General features: G+C 37.1%; 1 protein-coding gene across 2 annotated transcripts in view; it reads left to right on the plus strand.

The window, feature by feature from the left end:
- LOC107553279 (probable E3 ubiquitin-protein ligase RNF144A-A) overlaps nt 1-20,280 on the plus strand; it is a 47,648-nt gene that overhangs the window by 19,753 nt on the left and 7,615 nt on the right. The window contains exons 1-5 of one of the 2 annotated variants that reach the window (XM_016235464.1): nt 2,112-2,190; nt 10,997-11,147; nt 13,207-13,311; nt 14,841-14,901; nt 19,204-19,414. In XM_016235464.1, coding sequence (XP_016090950.1) covers nt 11,013-11,147; nt 13,207-13,311; nt 14,841-14,901; nt 19,204-19,414 — 512 coding nt within the window. In that variant the 5' untranslated portion in view covers nt 2,112-2,190; nt 10,997-11,012. Of the gene's footprint in view, nt 1-2,111; nt 2,191-10,996; nt 11,148-13,206; nt 13,312-14,840; nt 14,902-19,203; nt 19,415-20,280 lie in introns of those variants that run through there. The other variant, XM_016235463.1, reaches the window with a different exon arrangement.

Raw genomic sequence — 20,280 nt, forward strand, 5'->3', positions numbered from 1 at the left:
CGGCGGGGGGATGCACGCACTGTCAAGCAATGTGCACGTGTCTCACAGCACACATCCTGTGCAATGAAGCCTTCCACGATTGTCTCTAGTCTAGCACACACACGTGCCAGATGCAGGAATAAAAAAAACAAGCTCAGAATCGATTCTGAAATGTTCAGAATCAAAACGCTTAAGTTGCTAATTGTATGATGCCCAGTTTTTCCTTTAAAACTATTTATAGAGTCGCCAAGTGTATGATGCCTAGTGTTTTAAAAGCTGTTCAGATTTTAAAAGTCGTGTAGCTTATTCCAGTCTTCAGCCAATCGCAAGCCTTAAGTGAGAAAGCAAAATGGATCATTTTGAGTGTCAGAATGAGGGTTGGGAAAAAAAAATGTGTGCAATTTTTGCCCCCTCTGTTTTTTTGTCAATTCTCTCACTAATAATACCTGTATAGATATTTGCCGTATGCCACCTTGGCATTCACTTTGTAATGTGGCGGATTAATGAGGTTATAGTTTTTGACAGGAATCCAGGAATGACCTTTACAGATAGACAGACTCATTGCTGACATCCCACCTCAGCGGGTGGACACACAGCCTGCAGTCAGAGAGCAGTGCAGCTAGAAGAAAACACACCGGGGCTTCTCCATTCAGGGACTTTCACATCAAATCCTTTTCAGAATCCGAACGTACTGTACATTGTAATGTTGTGATGCAATTTAAAATAATTTTATTTTTTAGTGTTTAATTTTTGCATTTATTTAGATAAAATTATATTATAGAATGCTAATATCGTTCTTTTATCAGCCACAACATGAAAAATGTCAGTTTTGAGTCCATTTCAGTTTATGTAGCACTTTTCACAATGCCCATTGTTTCAAATCGGGTTTATGGAACTTTTCCTGTCTACATTGCACACATAAAGCTCTGATTTGACTGTCCTGATGTCATGTAAAATTAACAAAAATGACAGTGGCCTCAAAAGTTAAAGTTAGGTGTCTCTACATGTCATTTTATTATACCTTCTTACCAGGAGAGATTTCTTTATTCTTTATTATTTTGCAAGAGCATATAGCGTGGAATTAATGAAGCGAATAATTCCACCACTCGAGTGGAATCTCAAGAGTTGTCATCTTGTAATTACAGTAGTTCTGACATGATGTGAACGCAGCATTAGGCGGTAATGAACAACAATACTAAATGGAGAAATTGTTTCTGTGACTCTTATCATTAGTAATTTGGATTATTCATTGAACATTGGTGCCTTTTATTATATTGCTGTTTTATTAGCAATATAATGAAAGACACCAGTGTTTGATTAATAATTGAACATTGATAATCATTGATAAACTTTTTGGAGAAAAAAAAAACAACTTCAAAAATAGAATTTAGGTGTTCTGAGCAAAACACTTGTCATACATGACATAAACTGTTAATTATAGTAAATAGTTAAGCTCACAATATGCTGGATTTTTTGAAAGTAACAGAGTGAGAAATAGTGTTGAGTTCAGTTTGATCTTACCAGATCGAAATCTTGCAGGTCATTACAGCATCTAGTGGGAGGAAATGACACTCAACAACATTTGAAAAGCCACTTTAGACTTACAGAGCTTCTATAAAGATCAAGATGTGATGTTGATACTTGGGCCTGTTTTCTGGGCCTAATTTTTCAGGGTAATCATATAATCCCTGCCGGTTTATTCTTCAGTATTATAATCTGCATGGGAAAAGCATAAAATTATATCTGTTCCCATCCCAGTCTGGTGTGTTTTTTTTTGGCATCTGACTGATCTCGTTTGGGCAATTATTGTCTGACAGCATTATGAAACCCTACAGTATTACAACACAATGGTTGAATGTGAAATATGACACTTTTATTTTGTGATAAATGAGGAAGAGCTGAGCCCATGGGGCAGGTAAATGCTGCTTCTATTTTTTTTAAGGATGATTGAGTAGAGCCCATAAGTCAGATAAAGTTAAGTGAGGGAACATTGTGTTCATGTTTGTGGAGGCTAGGACTGAGACACCCATATATTGAAATATTCAGGCGTCTATACTTCTCAGCTTTCATTGTGAGACTGACCCATTGCTCTCTGAGAATAAATAATGGAGGGGAGACTTCTAGACTAGCACCTTTGAGAGGTTCCACCTTCTATTCTATTTCATATCTGAACATCTAAAGAAGGAAAAGAACTGTGTGGAAGAAGATTAGGTAATAGAATCACTGTTTACTAGTATGTTTGTGACCATCTGAGCAACAGCAAATATCATGGAAATCATATTGTCAGCCAAAATACCATAGTTATTGATGCTTAGATAGATACAACATTTTCTTTAGAAATCTAAAAACCTTTTTGTTAGGTTGGCTTGAGAAAGCCAACCTACTGATCTGCTATTTAAGCTGCTGCTTCTTATTCTTATGAGACTAAAATTTCTGAACGCTACTCCTCCTAGAGCTTTCAAGCTAGAACCACCAAACTCAGCCCAACTCTTCAGACTGATCTCACTTAGTGTGCTATATCTTTTCAGACTCATCCGACTTATAGTTTTCATAAAACTGAAGATTAAAAATCATAAAAATCCCATAGACTTACATTGACGGAATGTTCAGATGAGCCAAGACTATTCAAACTCCAACTGTCAAAATTCAAATCTAAACACACGGAAGCCTTTAGACTCAATCAAGCTTCCTTTCTATGTACTATTTCTAATCCATTCAAACTCATCTATCTAATACTTCTAATCTATCCATCTATCTATCTATCTAGTAATTTGCTAATCATGCTAGTAACATTCTAATCATGCTAACAACATGTTAATCATGCTCTAATCATGCTAGCGGCATGCTAGTAACTTGCTAATCATGCTAGCGGCATGCTAGTAACTTGCTAATCATGCTAGCGGCATGCTAGTAACTTGCTAATCATGCTAGCGGCATGCTAGTAACTTGCTAATCATGTTAGCAAACATGCTAGTAACTTGCTAATCATGTTAACAACATGCTAGTAACTTGTTAATCATGTTAACAACATGCTAGTAACATGCTAATCATGCTAGAACCAGGCTAGCGACATGCTAGTAACTTGTTAATCATGCTAGAAACATGCTAAAGACATGCTAGTAACTTGCTAATCATGCCAACAACATGTTAGTCACTTGCTTATCATGTTAGCAACATGCTAGCGACATGCTAGTAAATTGCTAATCATGCCAGCAATATGCTAGAAACATGTTATCAACATCTATCTAATCTATCTAAATTTTCAAACATAAGGCTTTTACAACTGCTTTAAACTTTTAGGCTAGGCTTTCTCAAGCCAACCTAAAGTTTGTCTTGACAAACTTTTTTTATCTAGTTTAATTTGTTGTTTTAGAAAGTTACCACTGCTTTATGATAGTAACCACGATGTTTGGTGTGGTATTTTGATGAAACCTGTGGTAACTATTATGTACAAAACTATTATGTGCTATTTTCAAAACAGTCAAGTCAGTTTGGATGTCTAATTTGGTTTCAGGTTCACCTGAACATGATTGCGTTTACATTGTATATCATGTGACTCCTGGATTTAATGGTCCATCTAGCTGTTACAAGTAGTGGAGATGTAAATTCTGTCTTGATTTTACTCACCCTCATGTCTTCTCAATCCTGTATGATTTTTTTCTTCTCTGGAACTCAAAAGAAGATATAGTGAAGATTGTCTTGTCGTGTAGTGAAAGTCGATGTCCAAGTCCAAAACATGTAAAAAAAAAAAAAAAAGATATCTCGAATATCGATATTTTCACATTTTTTTTATGATATTCGATATATATCTCTATGTTTGCATTTGTTTTAAATAATTTAAAAAACATGATTTTCTTTTGCCCCATTAACAAAAACTATTTAGATAGAACAGCTATTGTTACAAAGTAAATACAAAATGTTTAGTGCAAATTTAAGCAGTAAAAAAAAATCTAGACCAAGTGATCACTTACTGCTTTTTATTAAATGAACACATGTATATGTAACTGAAGTAGTGCAAAACAAGTAGGCTACAGAAAGTGCATTCTGTCAACTTTTTTAGTGCATGCAGTTCACAATTGACACTGCAACTGGGGGAAATAATTAAACTGGGATAAGTATTTAAGTATTTACAAGATTTTAGCTAAGAACACAAGTCTGTCAACTGTCTCTGGTTTAAGAGAGGCTCTGTGGCATGACACTATGTTCCCACTGGCACTAAAAATCCTCTCAGATGGGAAGCTAGTTGCTGGAACACACAGGTATTTCTTATATATATATATATATATTAGGGATGGGCATTCCAAGCAAAACTAATATTCCAAAATCGCAGGGTATTATTCAATTATTATTCAAAAACCGCACCCCTCCCCCGCATGCAGGGGCGGACTTAACCAATAGGCGAGGTAAGCAGCCACTTAGGGCCCCAGGGAATCGGGGGCCCCATCTGAAATTGGCGAAACATATTAGGCAAATCCATCAGTATGTATTTGTTAGAGCGTCAAATGTTCACTCACCGCTCAAAATGGCGAGTTTATGTCAGGTGCGGAGTTTTCCAAGCTCGCGAATCCTCTCATAACAATGTGTAGATATGATGTAAATAAGAGATTCATTGTGCAGTGTAGAAAGCTTATTAACAGAACGTCGTGAGATCGCAATGAACTGAAGCGAGTGACAGCCTTTAGTGATTATAGACAGAGCGCTCTTTGCTTGCATTCTAAGCGGTTTTGACTGCCTCAGAACAGATACGTTCACCTCAGTACAGAAATGATTGTGTTTCAAGTCAAAATTTTATTTGTCTTGATGTTTCAAAATGACTCGGTGTACTTTTCCTAGGCGCACCGGCGCGAACTGCCGCATACTCGTATAAATGCACGAATGCAATGACTGGAGATTTTCTCTTAATAATTAAATTTTCGATTTGTTTCTCCGCAAACCCGACCTTATGCCTTAAGAATATTTGGAATACGGAATGAGATGCATGGGATCATTTTTATGACATTTGAGTCCTTTTTCTAAAAAGATTGAAGAAGTTTCCAAATTCATTAAATGGACAAGTGCAAGCATTTTTTTTATAATGCCTTTTGTGATCCGGAAAAAAAATAAGGTAGCTTAATATGGCTTTAGAACAGCATCAGGTTGACTAATTATTTACTTAAGTTGTGAAGAAGTAATCGTTATAATAAATAATAGTTATAGCTATAACCTATGAGAGAGAGCGAGCAAGCAAAATAAGGGTTAGACGTAAAAGAGCATATAGTGATTTTGTTGGGGCCCCATTTGAGGTGTGGTAACAGCAGTATAAGTGGAATAATTGACTCCGGTCCGTTGAGTTATTAGAAGATTATTCACACTCCTCTTCGCGTCGTGGCCATATCACCACTTATAATAATTCAACGGACCGGAGTCAATTATTCCTTACGATTATGTGTGTATGTGTGTGTTTAGTAGGGTTGGGTACCGTTCACATTTTAACCGGTACGGTACCAGTATCGGTACCTGAATTTCGGTGCTGGTACCCAACGGTACCTTTTTTCGGTACTTTACTCTCTGTGTAATTACAAAACATAAATTTCTGTGAAAAAATAAGTCCAAAAGTCTCAATTTCAACATTTTGAACAATAGGACCCTACAAACTTTTTTCCCCCCCAGAAATTCTTGTTTTAATTTTTCTGAAAATCAATTGAAGGCATTAAACATTTATTTTAAATCAAATGAAAATGAAACCCTTTTATTTTTTGGCAAACAAACTGAGGTTTACTGTTGACATTAAAGTCAGCGTGAACCGGAAGTTGCTGCCGACTTTATTTCAATATTGAGGAGAGGGCGTAGTTTTATTTTTGCGCTCCCCCTCTCATCTAATGGTTGGATGTGTGTGTTTAAGGATATTTTGCCCAAGCCGTCAAACTGACGTCATCAGAGAAGAAATGCCATTCCAGAGCGGAAGTAAATGTTCAGATTTTGATTAAAGATTACAAAGACCAACAATTTTTTTTAGCGGATTAACTTGCACGGATTAATTGTTCACATCAGGACTAGCAATGTGCGCTAGTAAAATAAAGTCCATTTTGATTTCATGCAGACTTTAATACATGCAAGAAAAATTGTGTGAATATTCCTTTAAAACATTTTATAATAGGCTAATAGTTATTAATATTAATAGATATTAATATTATAATTTTTTTTCTACAATTAAGTGATTAATCTGGTTGTAATATTTATTTTTATAATTTAATTGTTTTCTTTAAATTTGATAGAAAATTGAATATTTAAAGATGTACATTATACTGTACAAAATCTGGTTGTAATATTTATTTTGATCATTTAATTGTTTTCTTTAAATTTGATGGAAAATTGAATGTTTAAAGATGTACATTATACTGTACAAAATCTGGTTGTAATATTTATTTTGATCATTTAATTGTTTTCTTTAAATTTGATGGAAAATTGAATGTTTAAAGATGTACATTATACTGTACAAAATCTGGTTGTAATATTTATTTTGATCATTTAATTGTTTTCTTTAAATTTGATGGAAAATTGAATGTTTAAAGATGTACATTATACTGTACAAAAGTAATACAAGAGTAATATATTTCTGTTACATGTTAAAGCATACTTTTATTTTGACAGGTTGCCATGAAGTTTCTGTGTGTATACAGTAAGATGATGCTAATTTTATCAAACGGTAAAATTCTCGCGAAGTGACTCTCACAGCAGCTCGGGATTAAGTTTTTGTGTTCATGTCGTCATATAGTGAGACGCAGATGCCGAAAATCACCGCGAGCTTCACGTGTGCTTCAGTATTTGTTTAGTAAACTAAACCGCGTTTCCACCATTCATACATGCAGAGTAGGGCTGTGCGATATTGAAGAAAAATGCGATATGCGATAACTCATTAAATAATGCGATATGCGATACGATAATGCTTAAAGTGCCACATGCTCACATGAAACAGTTTTACTCAGCTGTTGCTGAGTCAGTTCTGTGAACTTCTATAACTATCTTGATCTTGTGTTATATATATATATATATATATATATATATATATATATATATATATATATATATATATATATATATATGGTTATTTGTATGTATGTACCAAGAGTTCCCGATAAAACCACAACAAATTCCTTGTGTTTGCGCACACTTAAGTGGTGAATAAAGCTCATTCTGATTCTGATTCTAATAAGAAAGCACCCCTACAACAACTTATGAAAGTGAACGGTAGTGTTTTACTCGTGCATTACATAATTTAATTTTATCATGAGTTTAGGAACTGAATAATAAAAAGGAAAAAGGAAAAACTGCTTAGAATTTACTCTGTTCAATATGCACTGATTCTTATTTAAGCTACAAAAGTTATTTAGGTAAGAGCAGTGAGTGATTATCTCTTTGTCCAAATATTGCAAGCTGTAGCGATATGCATATTGCGATATTTCGATATATTGCACAGCCCTAATACAGAGGCAAGCGGAACATGCAGGATTAATATTTAAACCGTCTTTTTGCATTTTAATATTCACAGACAATAGTTCATATCGCGATTCAAATTAAGTGGCAGACCTACTTTTTTTATTTATTCGTCCAAAATTGACGAATTCCGTGGCATTCCACACAATGGAGTAAATTACATTTTTGTGAATGGACTCCACGATCCCGTCCGCGTTTTCGCCCTAGTAATGTAATCACACTTCAGAACATTTCGGCTTGCCCTGTGTGTTGTTTGAACGAGTTGCAGGGGTGACATCACGTCACAGGGTCTCTCTTTTTCTCTCTGTAGCGTATGCGCCCAGATGCGTTCTCAGGTACCGAAATTTGGTACCGATTGATTTAACGTGAATCGGTATTCGGTAGTACTGACGCAATTCGGTCGGTACCCTTAAAAGTACCTAGTTCGGTACCCAACCCTAGTGTTTAGTACATACAGTTAAGGTGTGTGCTTCTGCAAAAGCACTCAAATAATCTTTAATGGAATCATTAAGAAATAGAATTATTAATTCCAAACAATTCCCATCCTACTTCACTCACCCTCTACATCAGTCATCAAGGTCAGCAGTGACAAATGTTCTGTGAGAAAAGGTGATGCATGGGAAAGTTCACTGAGCTGCGTTTCTCAGAAAGCAATTAGCTCTTTCCAACACCGAAACAATAACAAGGAAATACACAAGTAATCCACAACAAAGCAGCCTTTATAGAGAACATCACTATGACCTCGTTTCAGTTTCTTATCAGATCACTGAACAAAGAGAACAATAATTTATCATGAGCACAGGCTGCAATTTGATCTACAATATTATGAAATAAGGTCATGTAATGCAACTTACATTTAAGGGATTGTTCACACAAAAATGACAATTCTGTCATTTATTCACCTGCATATCAATGAAATGCATTTCTTTCTTCTCTGGAACAGAAAAGGAGATATTTTAAAACTGTCAAAGTTTGTCTATACATTGAAAGTCAGTAGGGTCGTGGGTTTTGGTTCTTTTGTTGTTGTTGTCTGTAAGGACCTTTTGAAATTTAAATAATTTGGCTGTCAAGCCCTGCCTGGAACTACTTTAGCCGTGCGTTTCTCTGAAAATAATTGCACAACTTAGAACATTCATCAACCAATCAGATTCAAGCATTCAACAGGCCCGTAGTATAAATATATATATTACACACACACACACATACATATGCATGTATGATTCCATGGACAAAAATTATTTGTTTCCTTGGTAAAAATAATAATAAAAAAAAATCAGCATAAAGATATAATTCCCCTTTTTTCATGTGATATGTAGTGAGTGAGGTAGTTTCCTCTGCGTTGCTCAGAGGTGGATGAGGATGCCAAGAGTGTCAGAGATGGATGGATGGATGGATGTGGACGAGCGAGACAGGTTGTGACCGACTGAAGGGAGGGTGATGTAAGACCTCTGAGCTCACCAGCAAAATCAGCTTTCTTTGGCATCTCTGTTCTTGAGATACAGGAGGCTACACTGGTGCATTATCAAGCCATCAATACTTCATCCCATTTAACTTATCAAGCGGAAACAGCCAAGACTTTTTGTGGAAATGATGAATGAGAGCTTAAGAGCACTTTCACTTCTGTAGCACTAAGGGGAAATTTTTTAATTCTGTGCTTATGCTCAGAGTAAATGACATTTGATTGTCTTATGCAAAACCTCTCTGCTTTCAGTATGAGAGCTATTAAGATGAGTGCTTAAGAACAGTATTAAACTTTGTTGTGTTGTGCTATGGACATCTATATACCTTATTGTGCAATTTGTTGAGTAGAGGTGTACTTTCTAAAGCGCTTACCATAGCAATTGCATAGTAATCCACTTCAACAGACTTCAACAGTTTCCTGAAGTATTTTTTCTATTCATTTTTACTATAGGGCTTTAAAAAGAATTCTTCATTAAAGAGTTATAAACTATTAACCAAACGAACCAGCGACGAGGTGAATCATAACATTACAAACGTTGATTTGAAGCAAAACAAGTATTTGAATATCAGACAAAAAGACAAGAATGTGTACTCGATGGATTTAATGAGCGGAAGGACTACAATAGTTTTAAAGACGATATTTAACATTTATTGCAAAATATGCATATATATATATATATATATATATATATACACACACAAATATTTAAGTATTTTGAGAGTGTGGGGAGACTCGATTACGTCTTTCAAAGTGCTTCATAAGAGTGGGCGGATGCTAAAGATTATGCAGTTCTCTGATTGGTGGAGAATTCTTCACAGAATTATGGGTAATGTAGTTTCCCTCCAGTATTCCCGCACTGTTAAAAGTGATTAATTAAAAAATAAGATTAAATAACAGGGACTGATGGCTTCACCAAAAGCATTTACCATTGATCAATGACCTTGTAGTTCACAGTCCTGTCCTCAAAGGTTTATAAGTAATAGTTATCAATTCCCCTGTGGAGAAAATGAATGGGATTTTTACATCCAGAGCCTTACTGTTGCACTCTCTAAGGCTTTGACAACCAACTAGCACACGATTGTGCCACATTTCCATATAAAAATGAGAAATCTTTATTTATCAGAACACAACTAGGGTGAATTCATTTGTTTTTAGGCGAGTTTCATGCAATGCCATAGAGTTGTGCCATAAACAGCACCTGCGTAACTTGGTGTTACAGTAAGTGCTTTCCGGTAACTAGCACTAAACCTGAACCACTACACCACACCACTCTGTACATCACTGACTGAAATGTTTAAAAGCATCCTGAGTGATTCTCAGCACAAGATACCTGAAATACAGACCAAAGTTTCTTCCCTCATCCTGCCACAAGTGCAGAATAGCACCTGCCTTAAATACTCGTACCACCATCATCAAAAGCGTGTCTGCCTCGTTCCCCATCCCCTGTTGCCTAGCAGCCAAGTCAGAGTGTTGATGTTCTCGCATGCACTTCCTGTAAACACTTAAGACACGAGCCTCTCTGTGCAAAACAGCCCACTTCAGCGTCAGAAAATGGAAGTGTCTCATAGTCAAGACTTCCAAAAATATCCCTCTCTGAAAAACTGTAAAAAGGAAAGACGTAGGCAGAGAGTAAAGTAAGATTTTTTTTTTTCTCTCTTCCGACCTTCTCATTTATGGAGTACCACGCAGTGAAGTCATCTTTCATTCAGCAGCAGAAGAGGAAAATTTGCTCCTTCTATCCGTCCCAACTTCTCATTCCATTACAGTCAGACTAGACTCCCGAACGCATCTCAGAAAAGCACTTTGTGGCCAGGCCTTCAGTTATATAATATACATTTGACCCTTTCAGCACCGCATCTGTTAGACCTTCTCTAAACGAAATGTAGCTAATTTAATGTGCATTTAGAGGGTTGGTGTTTGTGATGCCTTGGATATTAGCGCTGGGCATCACAAAAGCACTTATCGTTGCTGCAGCAGCAGTTGGCACTTCAGATTGACAGCGGTTAAAAGCTTTGCGCTGGTTGTATAGGTGTATTAAAATGTGTGGGCTTTCTCTAATAGCAGCTATTCTGTGTTTTTCAGCTCTGCGGCAGGCATCATGACCACAGCTAGGTACCGACCCACCTGGGATTTGGCCCTGGACCCGCTGGTGTCCTGTAAGCTGTGTCTGGGAGAGTTTCCCTTGGAGCAGATGACCACCATCACCCAGTGCCAATGCGTCTTCTGCACTCTGGTGAGTAGCATCTAAACATGGATTTCAGTTAGGTACAGAACGGCTAAAAATAAATCAGTGGGATTTAGGGATGCACGATATATCGGCCACCATATCGGTATCGGCCCATATCGGCTCATTTTTTCTGTTATCGGTATCGGCCTGATAAGAAAATTTGGCCGATATCTTAAAGCCGATAAATAATGCATTATTTCCTTCAGAGACACTTCAGATGCGCGCTGTTCGTTTGCAGCCTTTTGTGCAATTGTACATTGTAATATTGTGTTTATTTGATGTATATCTGATTTATCTCATATAGAATGCGTTTGGTTAAGTTAAAAAGAGCGCTTCAGTTTACCGGTGATCATCTTTAGCTCAGCACACGCAGCCCAAACAGCAGTGCACAACATTAATAACTATGATTGGGAATGTCATGTATATAACATTCTAATGAGAACATTATTATAATAAAACATTGTGAATTCTTTGGGTTTAGTTGCCGTGTTTCAGCGCGTTGTTATGGGAAGAGCGCATCCACAACAGGATCACACATTCTGACTATAGCATGCAATAACTGCGTCATTTTGTACATATATAAGTTGTAATATTATGTTTATGTTGTATTAATATTAATCTCAGGATGCATTTCCTTGAGTTAAATAAGCTGCCAGCAAAACGCTTCAGTTTACCATGTTCATTCAGCTCTTCAGCTTCAGCACGCGCAGCTCAACGGCTGCTATTTAAAACAGTGGTATTAATTTGTTACTTTTTCAAAATCATCGATACATTATAAATAACAACAACCACTTGTATTTTTCTCTTATTATTTTCATCAACAATATGGTTTAGTAATTAAAATCATTTAATTATTGTCCGTGCAGAGGCTATTCCGTTTTATTGATCTATGGCGCATTCATTTTGATTCTTTACATGTGTAATGATGTCCAGTGACTTGTTTGCATTATTTATGCATTATTTTATTTATTTGTAAGACTTTTTTATGACTAAATTTGGTAATGGGAGAGTAAAAATATTTTTAAAACGTACACCGTTCAAACTAGGCTGCTTATGTTGAAGTGTTTGGGATGTGGCTTTTAATGATGAGACCTTTTTTGTAATCAGGCTCTCAAAAAGTATATAACAATTTGGATATAGATTTATCGGCCAACATATCGGTTATCGGCTTTCAAAAATAAAGAATAATCGGTTATCGGTATCGGCCAAAATTTTCATATCGGTGCATCCCTAGTGGGATTCTTACATAAGCTTCAGACATTTTGAAGCTTGTCTATATTTAAGCACAGCAGTTCACAGCTATAGACAGATTCTCTACAGGCCAACCGAGTTGTTTTTTGTTTTAGCAATGTGATTCACAGTACAGTAATACACATTTGAGGCTTCTTCAACCCTCAGAGGTTTTCTGTTCTGGGAGCAGTTTCCCTTTGCTGTGTTTTTACACTGATCTGAGACCAGTTTTATTTATGTCTTGAGGTTACAAGCAACATTTGGGGAAAGGGAAGCTTCTGAAGTAGAGGAAAGGGAAAACATCTCATCTGACTCTGGTTGTGTCTGAGCTCACTGGAGACAAAACTGCCTTTGTGTCTTAAGCGAAGAATGTTTATGGAAACAACTCCCTCAGAATTGTCCTTGGCAAGCATTCCTAAAAGCTCAAATCCATTTAGTTTCTTGGTCCGTTTAGATCAAAATGTTATTTGTCTGATATTTTTATTTTATTTTATTTTATTTTTAGAGAGAGAGAGTTGTTTTTTCTCCTGAAACATAAAATAAATAATAATAATAAAAAAAATTCATAGCCTATTAAAACACTGAGTTCACAAATTGCTAACATTGGAGGATAATTAGTCTTGGACAAGTGACTGCGTCTTCGTTAAATTGAGATGTTACACGTCATAATTGTTTTGAGGAAGTTAACAGTTCATTACAAGTGGTTAAGTGCTTCTGTACTCGCACAGACATATTGAGCAATTTAAACGGGACGTTAAAAGCTGAATTTGCTTACCATAATATATTTTTTCTACATTTTCTTTTTATTAACTGATTTTTAATGTCTTATTATTAGTGCCTGAAGCAATACGTGGAACTTCTCATCAAAGAGGGCTTTGAAACGGCTATCAGCTGTCCGGACTCGGCCTGTCCAAAACGTGGACATTTACAAGAAAATGAGGTAATGTCAACATTACACTACTGTTCATAAGAGTAGGTTGTAATTTTGTGGGTATAATTTTATTTTATTTTTTTAAAGAAATCAATACATTAAGTCAGCAAGGAATTGCATTGGTGTGATTGGACAGTAAAAACTGTCTACATTGTTTTATTTCTATTCAAATCAATGCTGTTTTTTTTTTTTTACTTTCTGTTCATCAAACAATAAAAAAAAAAAAAAAAAAGTGGGGTTTCCCCAATGTGTGTGTTCACTGCTGTGTGTGTGCACTTTGGATGGGTAAATGCAGAGCACTAATTCCGAGTATGGGTCACCATACTTGGCCACATGTCACGTCACTTATAGAAGCTTGAAAAAATGTATGGTGACTACAGAAATATAAAACTGCACAACTGTTGTCAACATTGATAATAATAATAAATGTTTCTTGAGCACTAAATCAGCATATTAGAATGATTTCTGAAGGATCATGTGACACTGAAGACTCGAGCACGGAATGCTGAAAATTCAGCTTTGCTATCACAGGAATAAATTACATTTTAAAATATAATAAAATAGAAAACACTTATTTTAAATTGTAATAATATTTAACAATATTACTAGTTTACTCTTATTTTAGATCAAATAAATGCAGCCTTGATGAGACTTTTACTACATTTAAAACATTTAAAAATCGTTCCCAAACTTTCAAATGGTAGTGTACATATTCCTGTATTTTGTATACATTTTTTTTTTTTAAAGCAGCATTCACGTCAGGGACTTTATAGTTTTAACATCAGGGTTTTCAACGAGGGGTCCTTGAATCTGCTTTAGGGGGTCCTTGAAGATGTAAAAAACTAATTATAAGGAGTAATATACATGAAAAAATACAGAGCTAATGATCTGTTAATCATTGTATAATGTAGTTATGCTAATCTGCAGTTTTGCTAATCTGCTAATGCAGCTTTATCAGCAAACCCTGCAATAGTCACAGCCTCTGAAAAAAAAAACCAGACAAATACATTACTTTCCAAATAAAAATCCTAAAACGAATCCGTATCTCATCAAGAGGAGATTAAAACCCTTTTAGTATAAAATGGACGCTGAAACCTCTCCAGTCGGACTCTCCCCTCGGTGGCTTGCACCGCAAAATCCTTCCATGTATGAGGTCAGTCCGAGGGCAGGGTTCCTCCTCTGCGCTGCAGGCTCATTGTGAGGATGGCTGGCTCGTTCAGTATCAAAGCAGCTACACCAGATGAGTCAGTCCCAGATGCAAAGCATCAGAGCAACTAAAGTGAATCCTTAACTAAAGTATGTCATTTCTGCACCGCTAGCATCACCAAACTCAACTGCAAAAATTCACTATGCATATTCCTGCTGTGTTGTTTGATCTCGAGACGGTGATTAGATTGAAAACCATATTTGATGTTGGGTGTGTGTTTACCCCGATCCAATTGAAATGCTAAATGCAATGTCTGCAAAACTAAGAGTGCTTTCGTATCCATCAGACCACATTGTTTCATAATTGATTGTTCTCTCTCTGTCTCTCTCAGATTGAATGCATGGTGGCCGCAGAGATAATGCAGAGGTACAGGAAGCTGCAGTTTGAGAAGGGTAAGTGGAAAGAGGCTGTCTGTCCATCGGGGGGGCAGTTAGTATCAGACAGCAGCAGATGAGGCACGTGTGTGTGTGTTTGTTGAGGGTGAGCTCCATGCTTACTGTCCTAGATGACTCAGGGTGACTCACAGTAGACAAATAGGCCGGCACAGGTGTACATGTGAGGATGAAAGGGATGTGAGTGGACTTGCACTGGACACGTGTAGGTCCAGCTGACCTCATGCTGTCGCAGAATGGAGGCTTTTTCCTGTGCTGTCTGCATTTCTAACAATGAGAGCCTGCCACCTGCCGACACCTAGTTTAACTCTGCCTCATTGTGTTAACTGTTTTTTGTATTTTCTGATTATCATTTGGGCGAGGAAAAACAAAACAGAAAACGCCACATTTAAACCCGCTTTGTCCACGTGAGCACCAAAGTTTAAAAACTCATGCCGACTGCCATACCACAGTCCTGACATTCAGTTTTGAATCTTAAAACATATTCTAGCCATCCATTTTTTCAGTGTAGAAGTAAGCTATTTCCTGTGCATGTGCGAGACGTCTGATTCATTAGCCACTATAGGTAAATAACTAGAAGACTAGCAAAGTGCAGAAAACAGTAAACATAGCTACAAACCAGTGTGATTATTATTACAATAATACATTTAAATAATACAAGTAACAAATACCAGCTTGCAATATCAAGCAGCATAACTGACATTCAAGCTAAAAATGGCACACCTGTTCTTCTGTTAAAAATACGGCGGACATTGTGTTTCAAAAGAGTGTTTAATAGTGGAGTGTTTAATGATTGTTTTCAAACCGCTTTCTAAAACACTCCCCCAGACAGCAAATAGCTCCGCCCCAAACTCATACCATTGGTTGAGCCAGCCATATCCAGCTGATCAGGATGACGTCAGGATAAATGGCAATATTTTGATTGAACCACAGTTTACACTTCAGTGAATCTATTATATAAATTTGTCTATATAAATACATATTTATATTTGCGTTCATATTTAAAGATGGCAAAAAAGTATTTAAACATTAATAAAATAATCTTCATCTTTAAGACAAGCAGAATGGATTTGCATAGCAGTATTTCCACAGGCAATGTTATGTATTTATACAACAGTTCTTTCTGGTCCTCGAATCTGATTGGCTGAGAGCCTTTTCCAGGAGTGCGATATTCTAGTGATAACACAACTCCAACCATTTCACCGTTTGTATCACTCCGCTTTCAGTATTTCTCACAGCGAGTGTCATGGGGGATGCCCGAATCCACTATAATTTTATAAATAATACTGTTTTTGTGTCACGGAATGTAGTTTTAAGAGTTTTTAAGTGAGAATTTAAGAGTTTTTAAGCAAGTTTTTGGAGATGTGCGCTCCAAGGCGTCAGCGGCCATTCAGCGTCCATGAACCCGCTGAGAGCAGCCTTACCTCGGCCAGTTCTTTTGGAATTTAGTAACCCAAGGTAAACTATGAACAGTGTTAAAATCCAGGATCACAATTACACATTATCCTTGGCTAACAATTTAGAAGTGCAAGAGGCCCAACTTCATACCTTTGGCAGTGCAATTTCCTTGCATCATAATCCAGGGTTTAAAGCTTTACAACCCCTCTGTCGAAATTACAAGAGTGAATCTCAGGGTGGACTTAAAGTGGACTTAACCTGGGCTTTAAAAAGACTTGAGTGAAGTTAAAATGGAGAGTCTTTGTGTTCCCTCTCTGTATCTGAATCAGTCTGTGTACTGACCTCAAATGCCTTAAATTTTTAACAAAAGCAGCTTCAAGTCAGAAATCTCCAAGATTAAAAAACTTTTTAAAGAGTAAATTAGACCCGTGTTAATTGGATACGCTTGATCAAAAGCATACATGTTCCCTTAAACAGAAAAGACCAGAGGCTCTGTGCCATATGCTCGGCATATGAATCTTCTTTCATTATTTCCATCAGTAGGGGATCCCAGACTCTGGACTCTGAGAGTCTGCAGTAGTTTGAACCACAGGATACATTTGCTTGAGACATACTCTCTGTCCACCCCCCTCCAGGTCATTGCATTGCTTTGAAAAGGGAGAAAAACTACATGTAGTTACGTGGTCCCGTGCTGTGATCCTCTCTTTCTGTCTCTCTTTGGTTTGAATTCAAGGTTTTCATGCTTTCGTATGAGAACCATTGCAGCAACATCATCATAAATAAGAGAATTGCAGAGAGAGAGAGAGAGAGAGAGAGTTAAAATGCATTCATTTAGCTAATCAGTGTTCCTGGGAACTGGAGCGGAATGGTGGCTATAACATATCCACACTCCCAGAAACAGAGCCAAGAGTTCATGTGGAGTCATGTGTGGACTGCTGTGTCAGGTGGAGAGGACGAGTGTGAGTGTGTTCGGTTTGTGAGATTCTCACAGTGCACTCTGGGACAGACAAAAATGCATGCCATCCTGACTCAACAAGATGGCTAAAAATGGCATTCAGTGGATATTATGAAAGGCCTCTTTTTAACATAATTGCCCTCAACCGCACATTACATACATAACTGAGTTTAGCCATATGTCACTATGTAATATGTCACGAACTAGTAAAACCATTATGAAACGTATAATTATGTCTCTAATTTCTTATTGAATTAACAACATTCAAAGCTATATATAGAGACCAGAATATCATAGGGGTTGACTCTTTTGATGCAAACCAGTAAGCAACCCAGGCCCCTTGGCAATCACCAAGAACAACCTAGAAGCAATGGCTGCGTCTCAATCGTCTGCCTAGCTCCCGAGCTTGTGAATCAGTATATCGTGTACATGAATCTGGGCAATGCTAAGGACCTTTGCTTACTACGCATTGGGACAGTGATTACTCAATTTTCGGCGACATGACTATACGTACAATGTCAACGTACATTGTTGTAGAATGTCACTGACCGCAAAAACAGGCAGGACCTATTTCTTTTTGACATTAATTATTATTCTCTTTAAACACATTGTTCTGTTACATGTCCTTGCAACATTTCAGCAAAATATTAATTATAAATGTTAACTAGATGTGTTCACTCCCTGTCTAGCGATGTTGTCTTTTCAAATCTTCTTTCACGTGTCATTATATTTATCTAGTTGACTCGTGTGGTTTATGTTTCGTGCTTCAGAAATGTGACGTAATTTCCAGTAAGGGAGCATAGTGAGCATCGATGCTCCCTTCTGTAGTTTTTGCGGTGTATTGTGGGATTTTTCAGGGAACGAAAGTTGCAGTGTACTGGACTGGAAGGATTTTGCGATTGATATAGCCCTTAAAATGGCTGACTCCCTGATCAGTGCCCTGACTACTGAATTAGGGAGCAATCTAACCTCCTAGCAAAACCTTAGTAACCACCAAGAACAAGGGCCTAGAAATGCCCTAGCAACCATCAAGAGCATCATAGAAACCACCTTTCAAGGCCCTAGAATCTACCTTGAATATTCTAGTAACCACATAGCAATGCCTTGGCAACCATTCAGAACATCTTCGAAACCACCCAGAAGCATGCAAGTGATCGCCTAGCAGCGTCCTAGCAGCCACTCATAGCACCCTAGAAATCACCTAGAAATGCCTTAGTGACCAACTAGAAACAACCTTGTAAGGCACTTGCAACCACAAAGAGCACCCTAGAAACAAACCTGCAGTACCCTAGCATCAACCAGGAACACCTAGCAAACACCAATAACAAAGGCCCTTTTAAACCACCTAACAATGATCTAGTAACCACTTGGCGACGTCCTAACAACTACCCAGGACACCCTAGAAACTGTCTAGCAAAATCATAGGAAACAGAGAACCAAGGCCATAATAAACAACCTAGCAACCCCTAGCACCCTAGAAACCAGCTAGAAATGCCTCAGAAACCACTCAGCACAGCCTTAATCTACCTAGAAATGTTCTAGCAACACCCAGACAATCGGATCTTTTGCACAGTCAAGCACCAATCACATTTCATCACAGAATATAAATCTAGCTACTATTAAATGTAATTATTTATTGAACAATGGTGTCTCCGCCTCCTGTTGTGCCCAGCCATGAACTGTGGTAAAATCAGTGTAACGCACAGACCTCATGCAGCTTTTTGCCTTAATGAAATCTAATGTAACTAATGAATTTATGCACAGCTATGATTGGTAGCAGCTCTGGTATCTTGTTCCTGAGGGCTTATGAGGCCATAGCTGCTCTTTTCTATCACCCCTCCATCTCTGACAGCGTAACCATGGTGACCTGTCAGCCCGCATCAGCAGTAAGCAGCCTAAAATACACTCGCGGAAACCGCGTCTGATCTTTCATCTTTCACCCCCTGCAGAGGTGTTGCTGGACCCGAGCCGGACCTGGTGCCCGTCCTCCACGTGCCAGGCCGTGTGTAAGCTGAAGGAGTCTGACACGGCGCTTCCACAGTTGGTGCGGTGCAACGTTTGCACACTTGAGTTCTGTTCCGCCTGCAAGGCCAGCTGGCACCCGGACCAAGACTGCCAACAGAACGTTCCCATCACCGCGTTTCTACCCGGAGAGAGCAGGTACTGTTGCCTGTTAAAGACATTTTCTAGATTCGATACAGGTTGCGTTTAATCAACAGCACTTTTTGCATAATGTTGATTTTGATCATTTTGATTTGTCCCTTTTTTTTTTCTTTTTTTTTAAGCCAAATATCTCAGGTTGCAATGGAAGTGAATGAGGCCAATCTATAAACTTTAAAATGCTTTGTTTCAACTGTGTAGCCACAACAATAAGTTAACATGACTTTAGTGTCAAAAGAACCTGAACGTTTTTGTGTAATATCCAATAAAACAATAATACTTTGTTGCCATGACGATGTAATGCCTATAACTGTAAAGTGACTGTAAAAATTATACGAACAACCTTAGAGCTTGAATAATTCACAAAATAATTAATGTAGGGGGTTTTATAAAATTATACAATACCATTCAAACATTTTGAACTTTGTTTTATTAATATTTTTATTCAACAATAACACATTAAATGTATCAAACATGACAGTAAAATACATTTATATTGTTACAAAACATGATGTTTAAAATGCTGTTCTTTTGAACTATTCAAAAAATAATCCTGAAAAATCACTGTTTCATTGTTTCCACAAAAATATTAAACAGCACAACTGTTTTCAACATTTATGATAATAAGAAACGTTTCTTGAGCACCAAATCAGCATATTAGAATGATTTCTGAAGGATCATGATACTGAAGACTGGAGGCTGCTTAATTCAGCTTTGTCATCACAGGAATAAACTACATTTGAAAATATATTAAAATAGAAAATATTTATTTAAAATTGTAATAATATTGTATAATACTACTGTTTTACTGTATTTTGATCAAATAAATGCAACCTTGGTGAGCATAAGAGACTTCTTTCAAATAA

The sequence above is a fragment of the Sinocyclocheilus grahami genome, unplaced genomic scaffold (assembly GCF_001515645.1).
Source record: "Sinocyclocheilus grahami isolate Dianchi unplaced genomic scaffold, SAMN03320097.WGS_v1.1 scaffold468.1, whole genome shotgun sequence".
Taxonomy (NCBI): domain Eukaryota; kingdom Metazoa; phylum Chordata; class Actinopteri; order Cypriniformes; family Cyprinidae; genus Sinocyclocheilus; species Sinocyclocheilus grahami.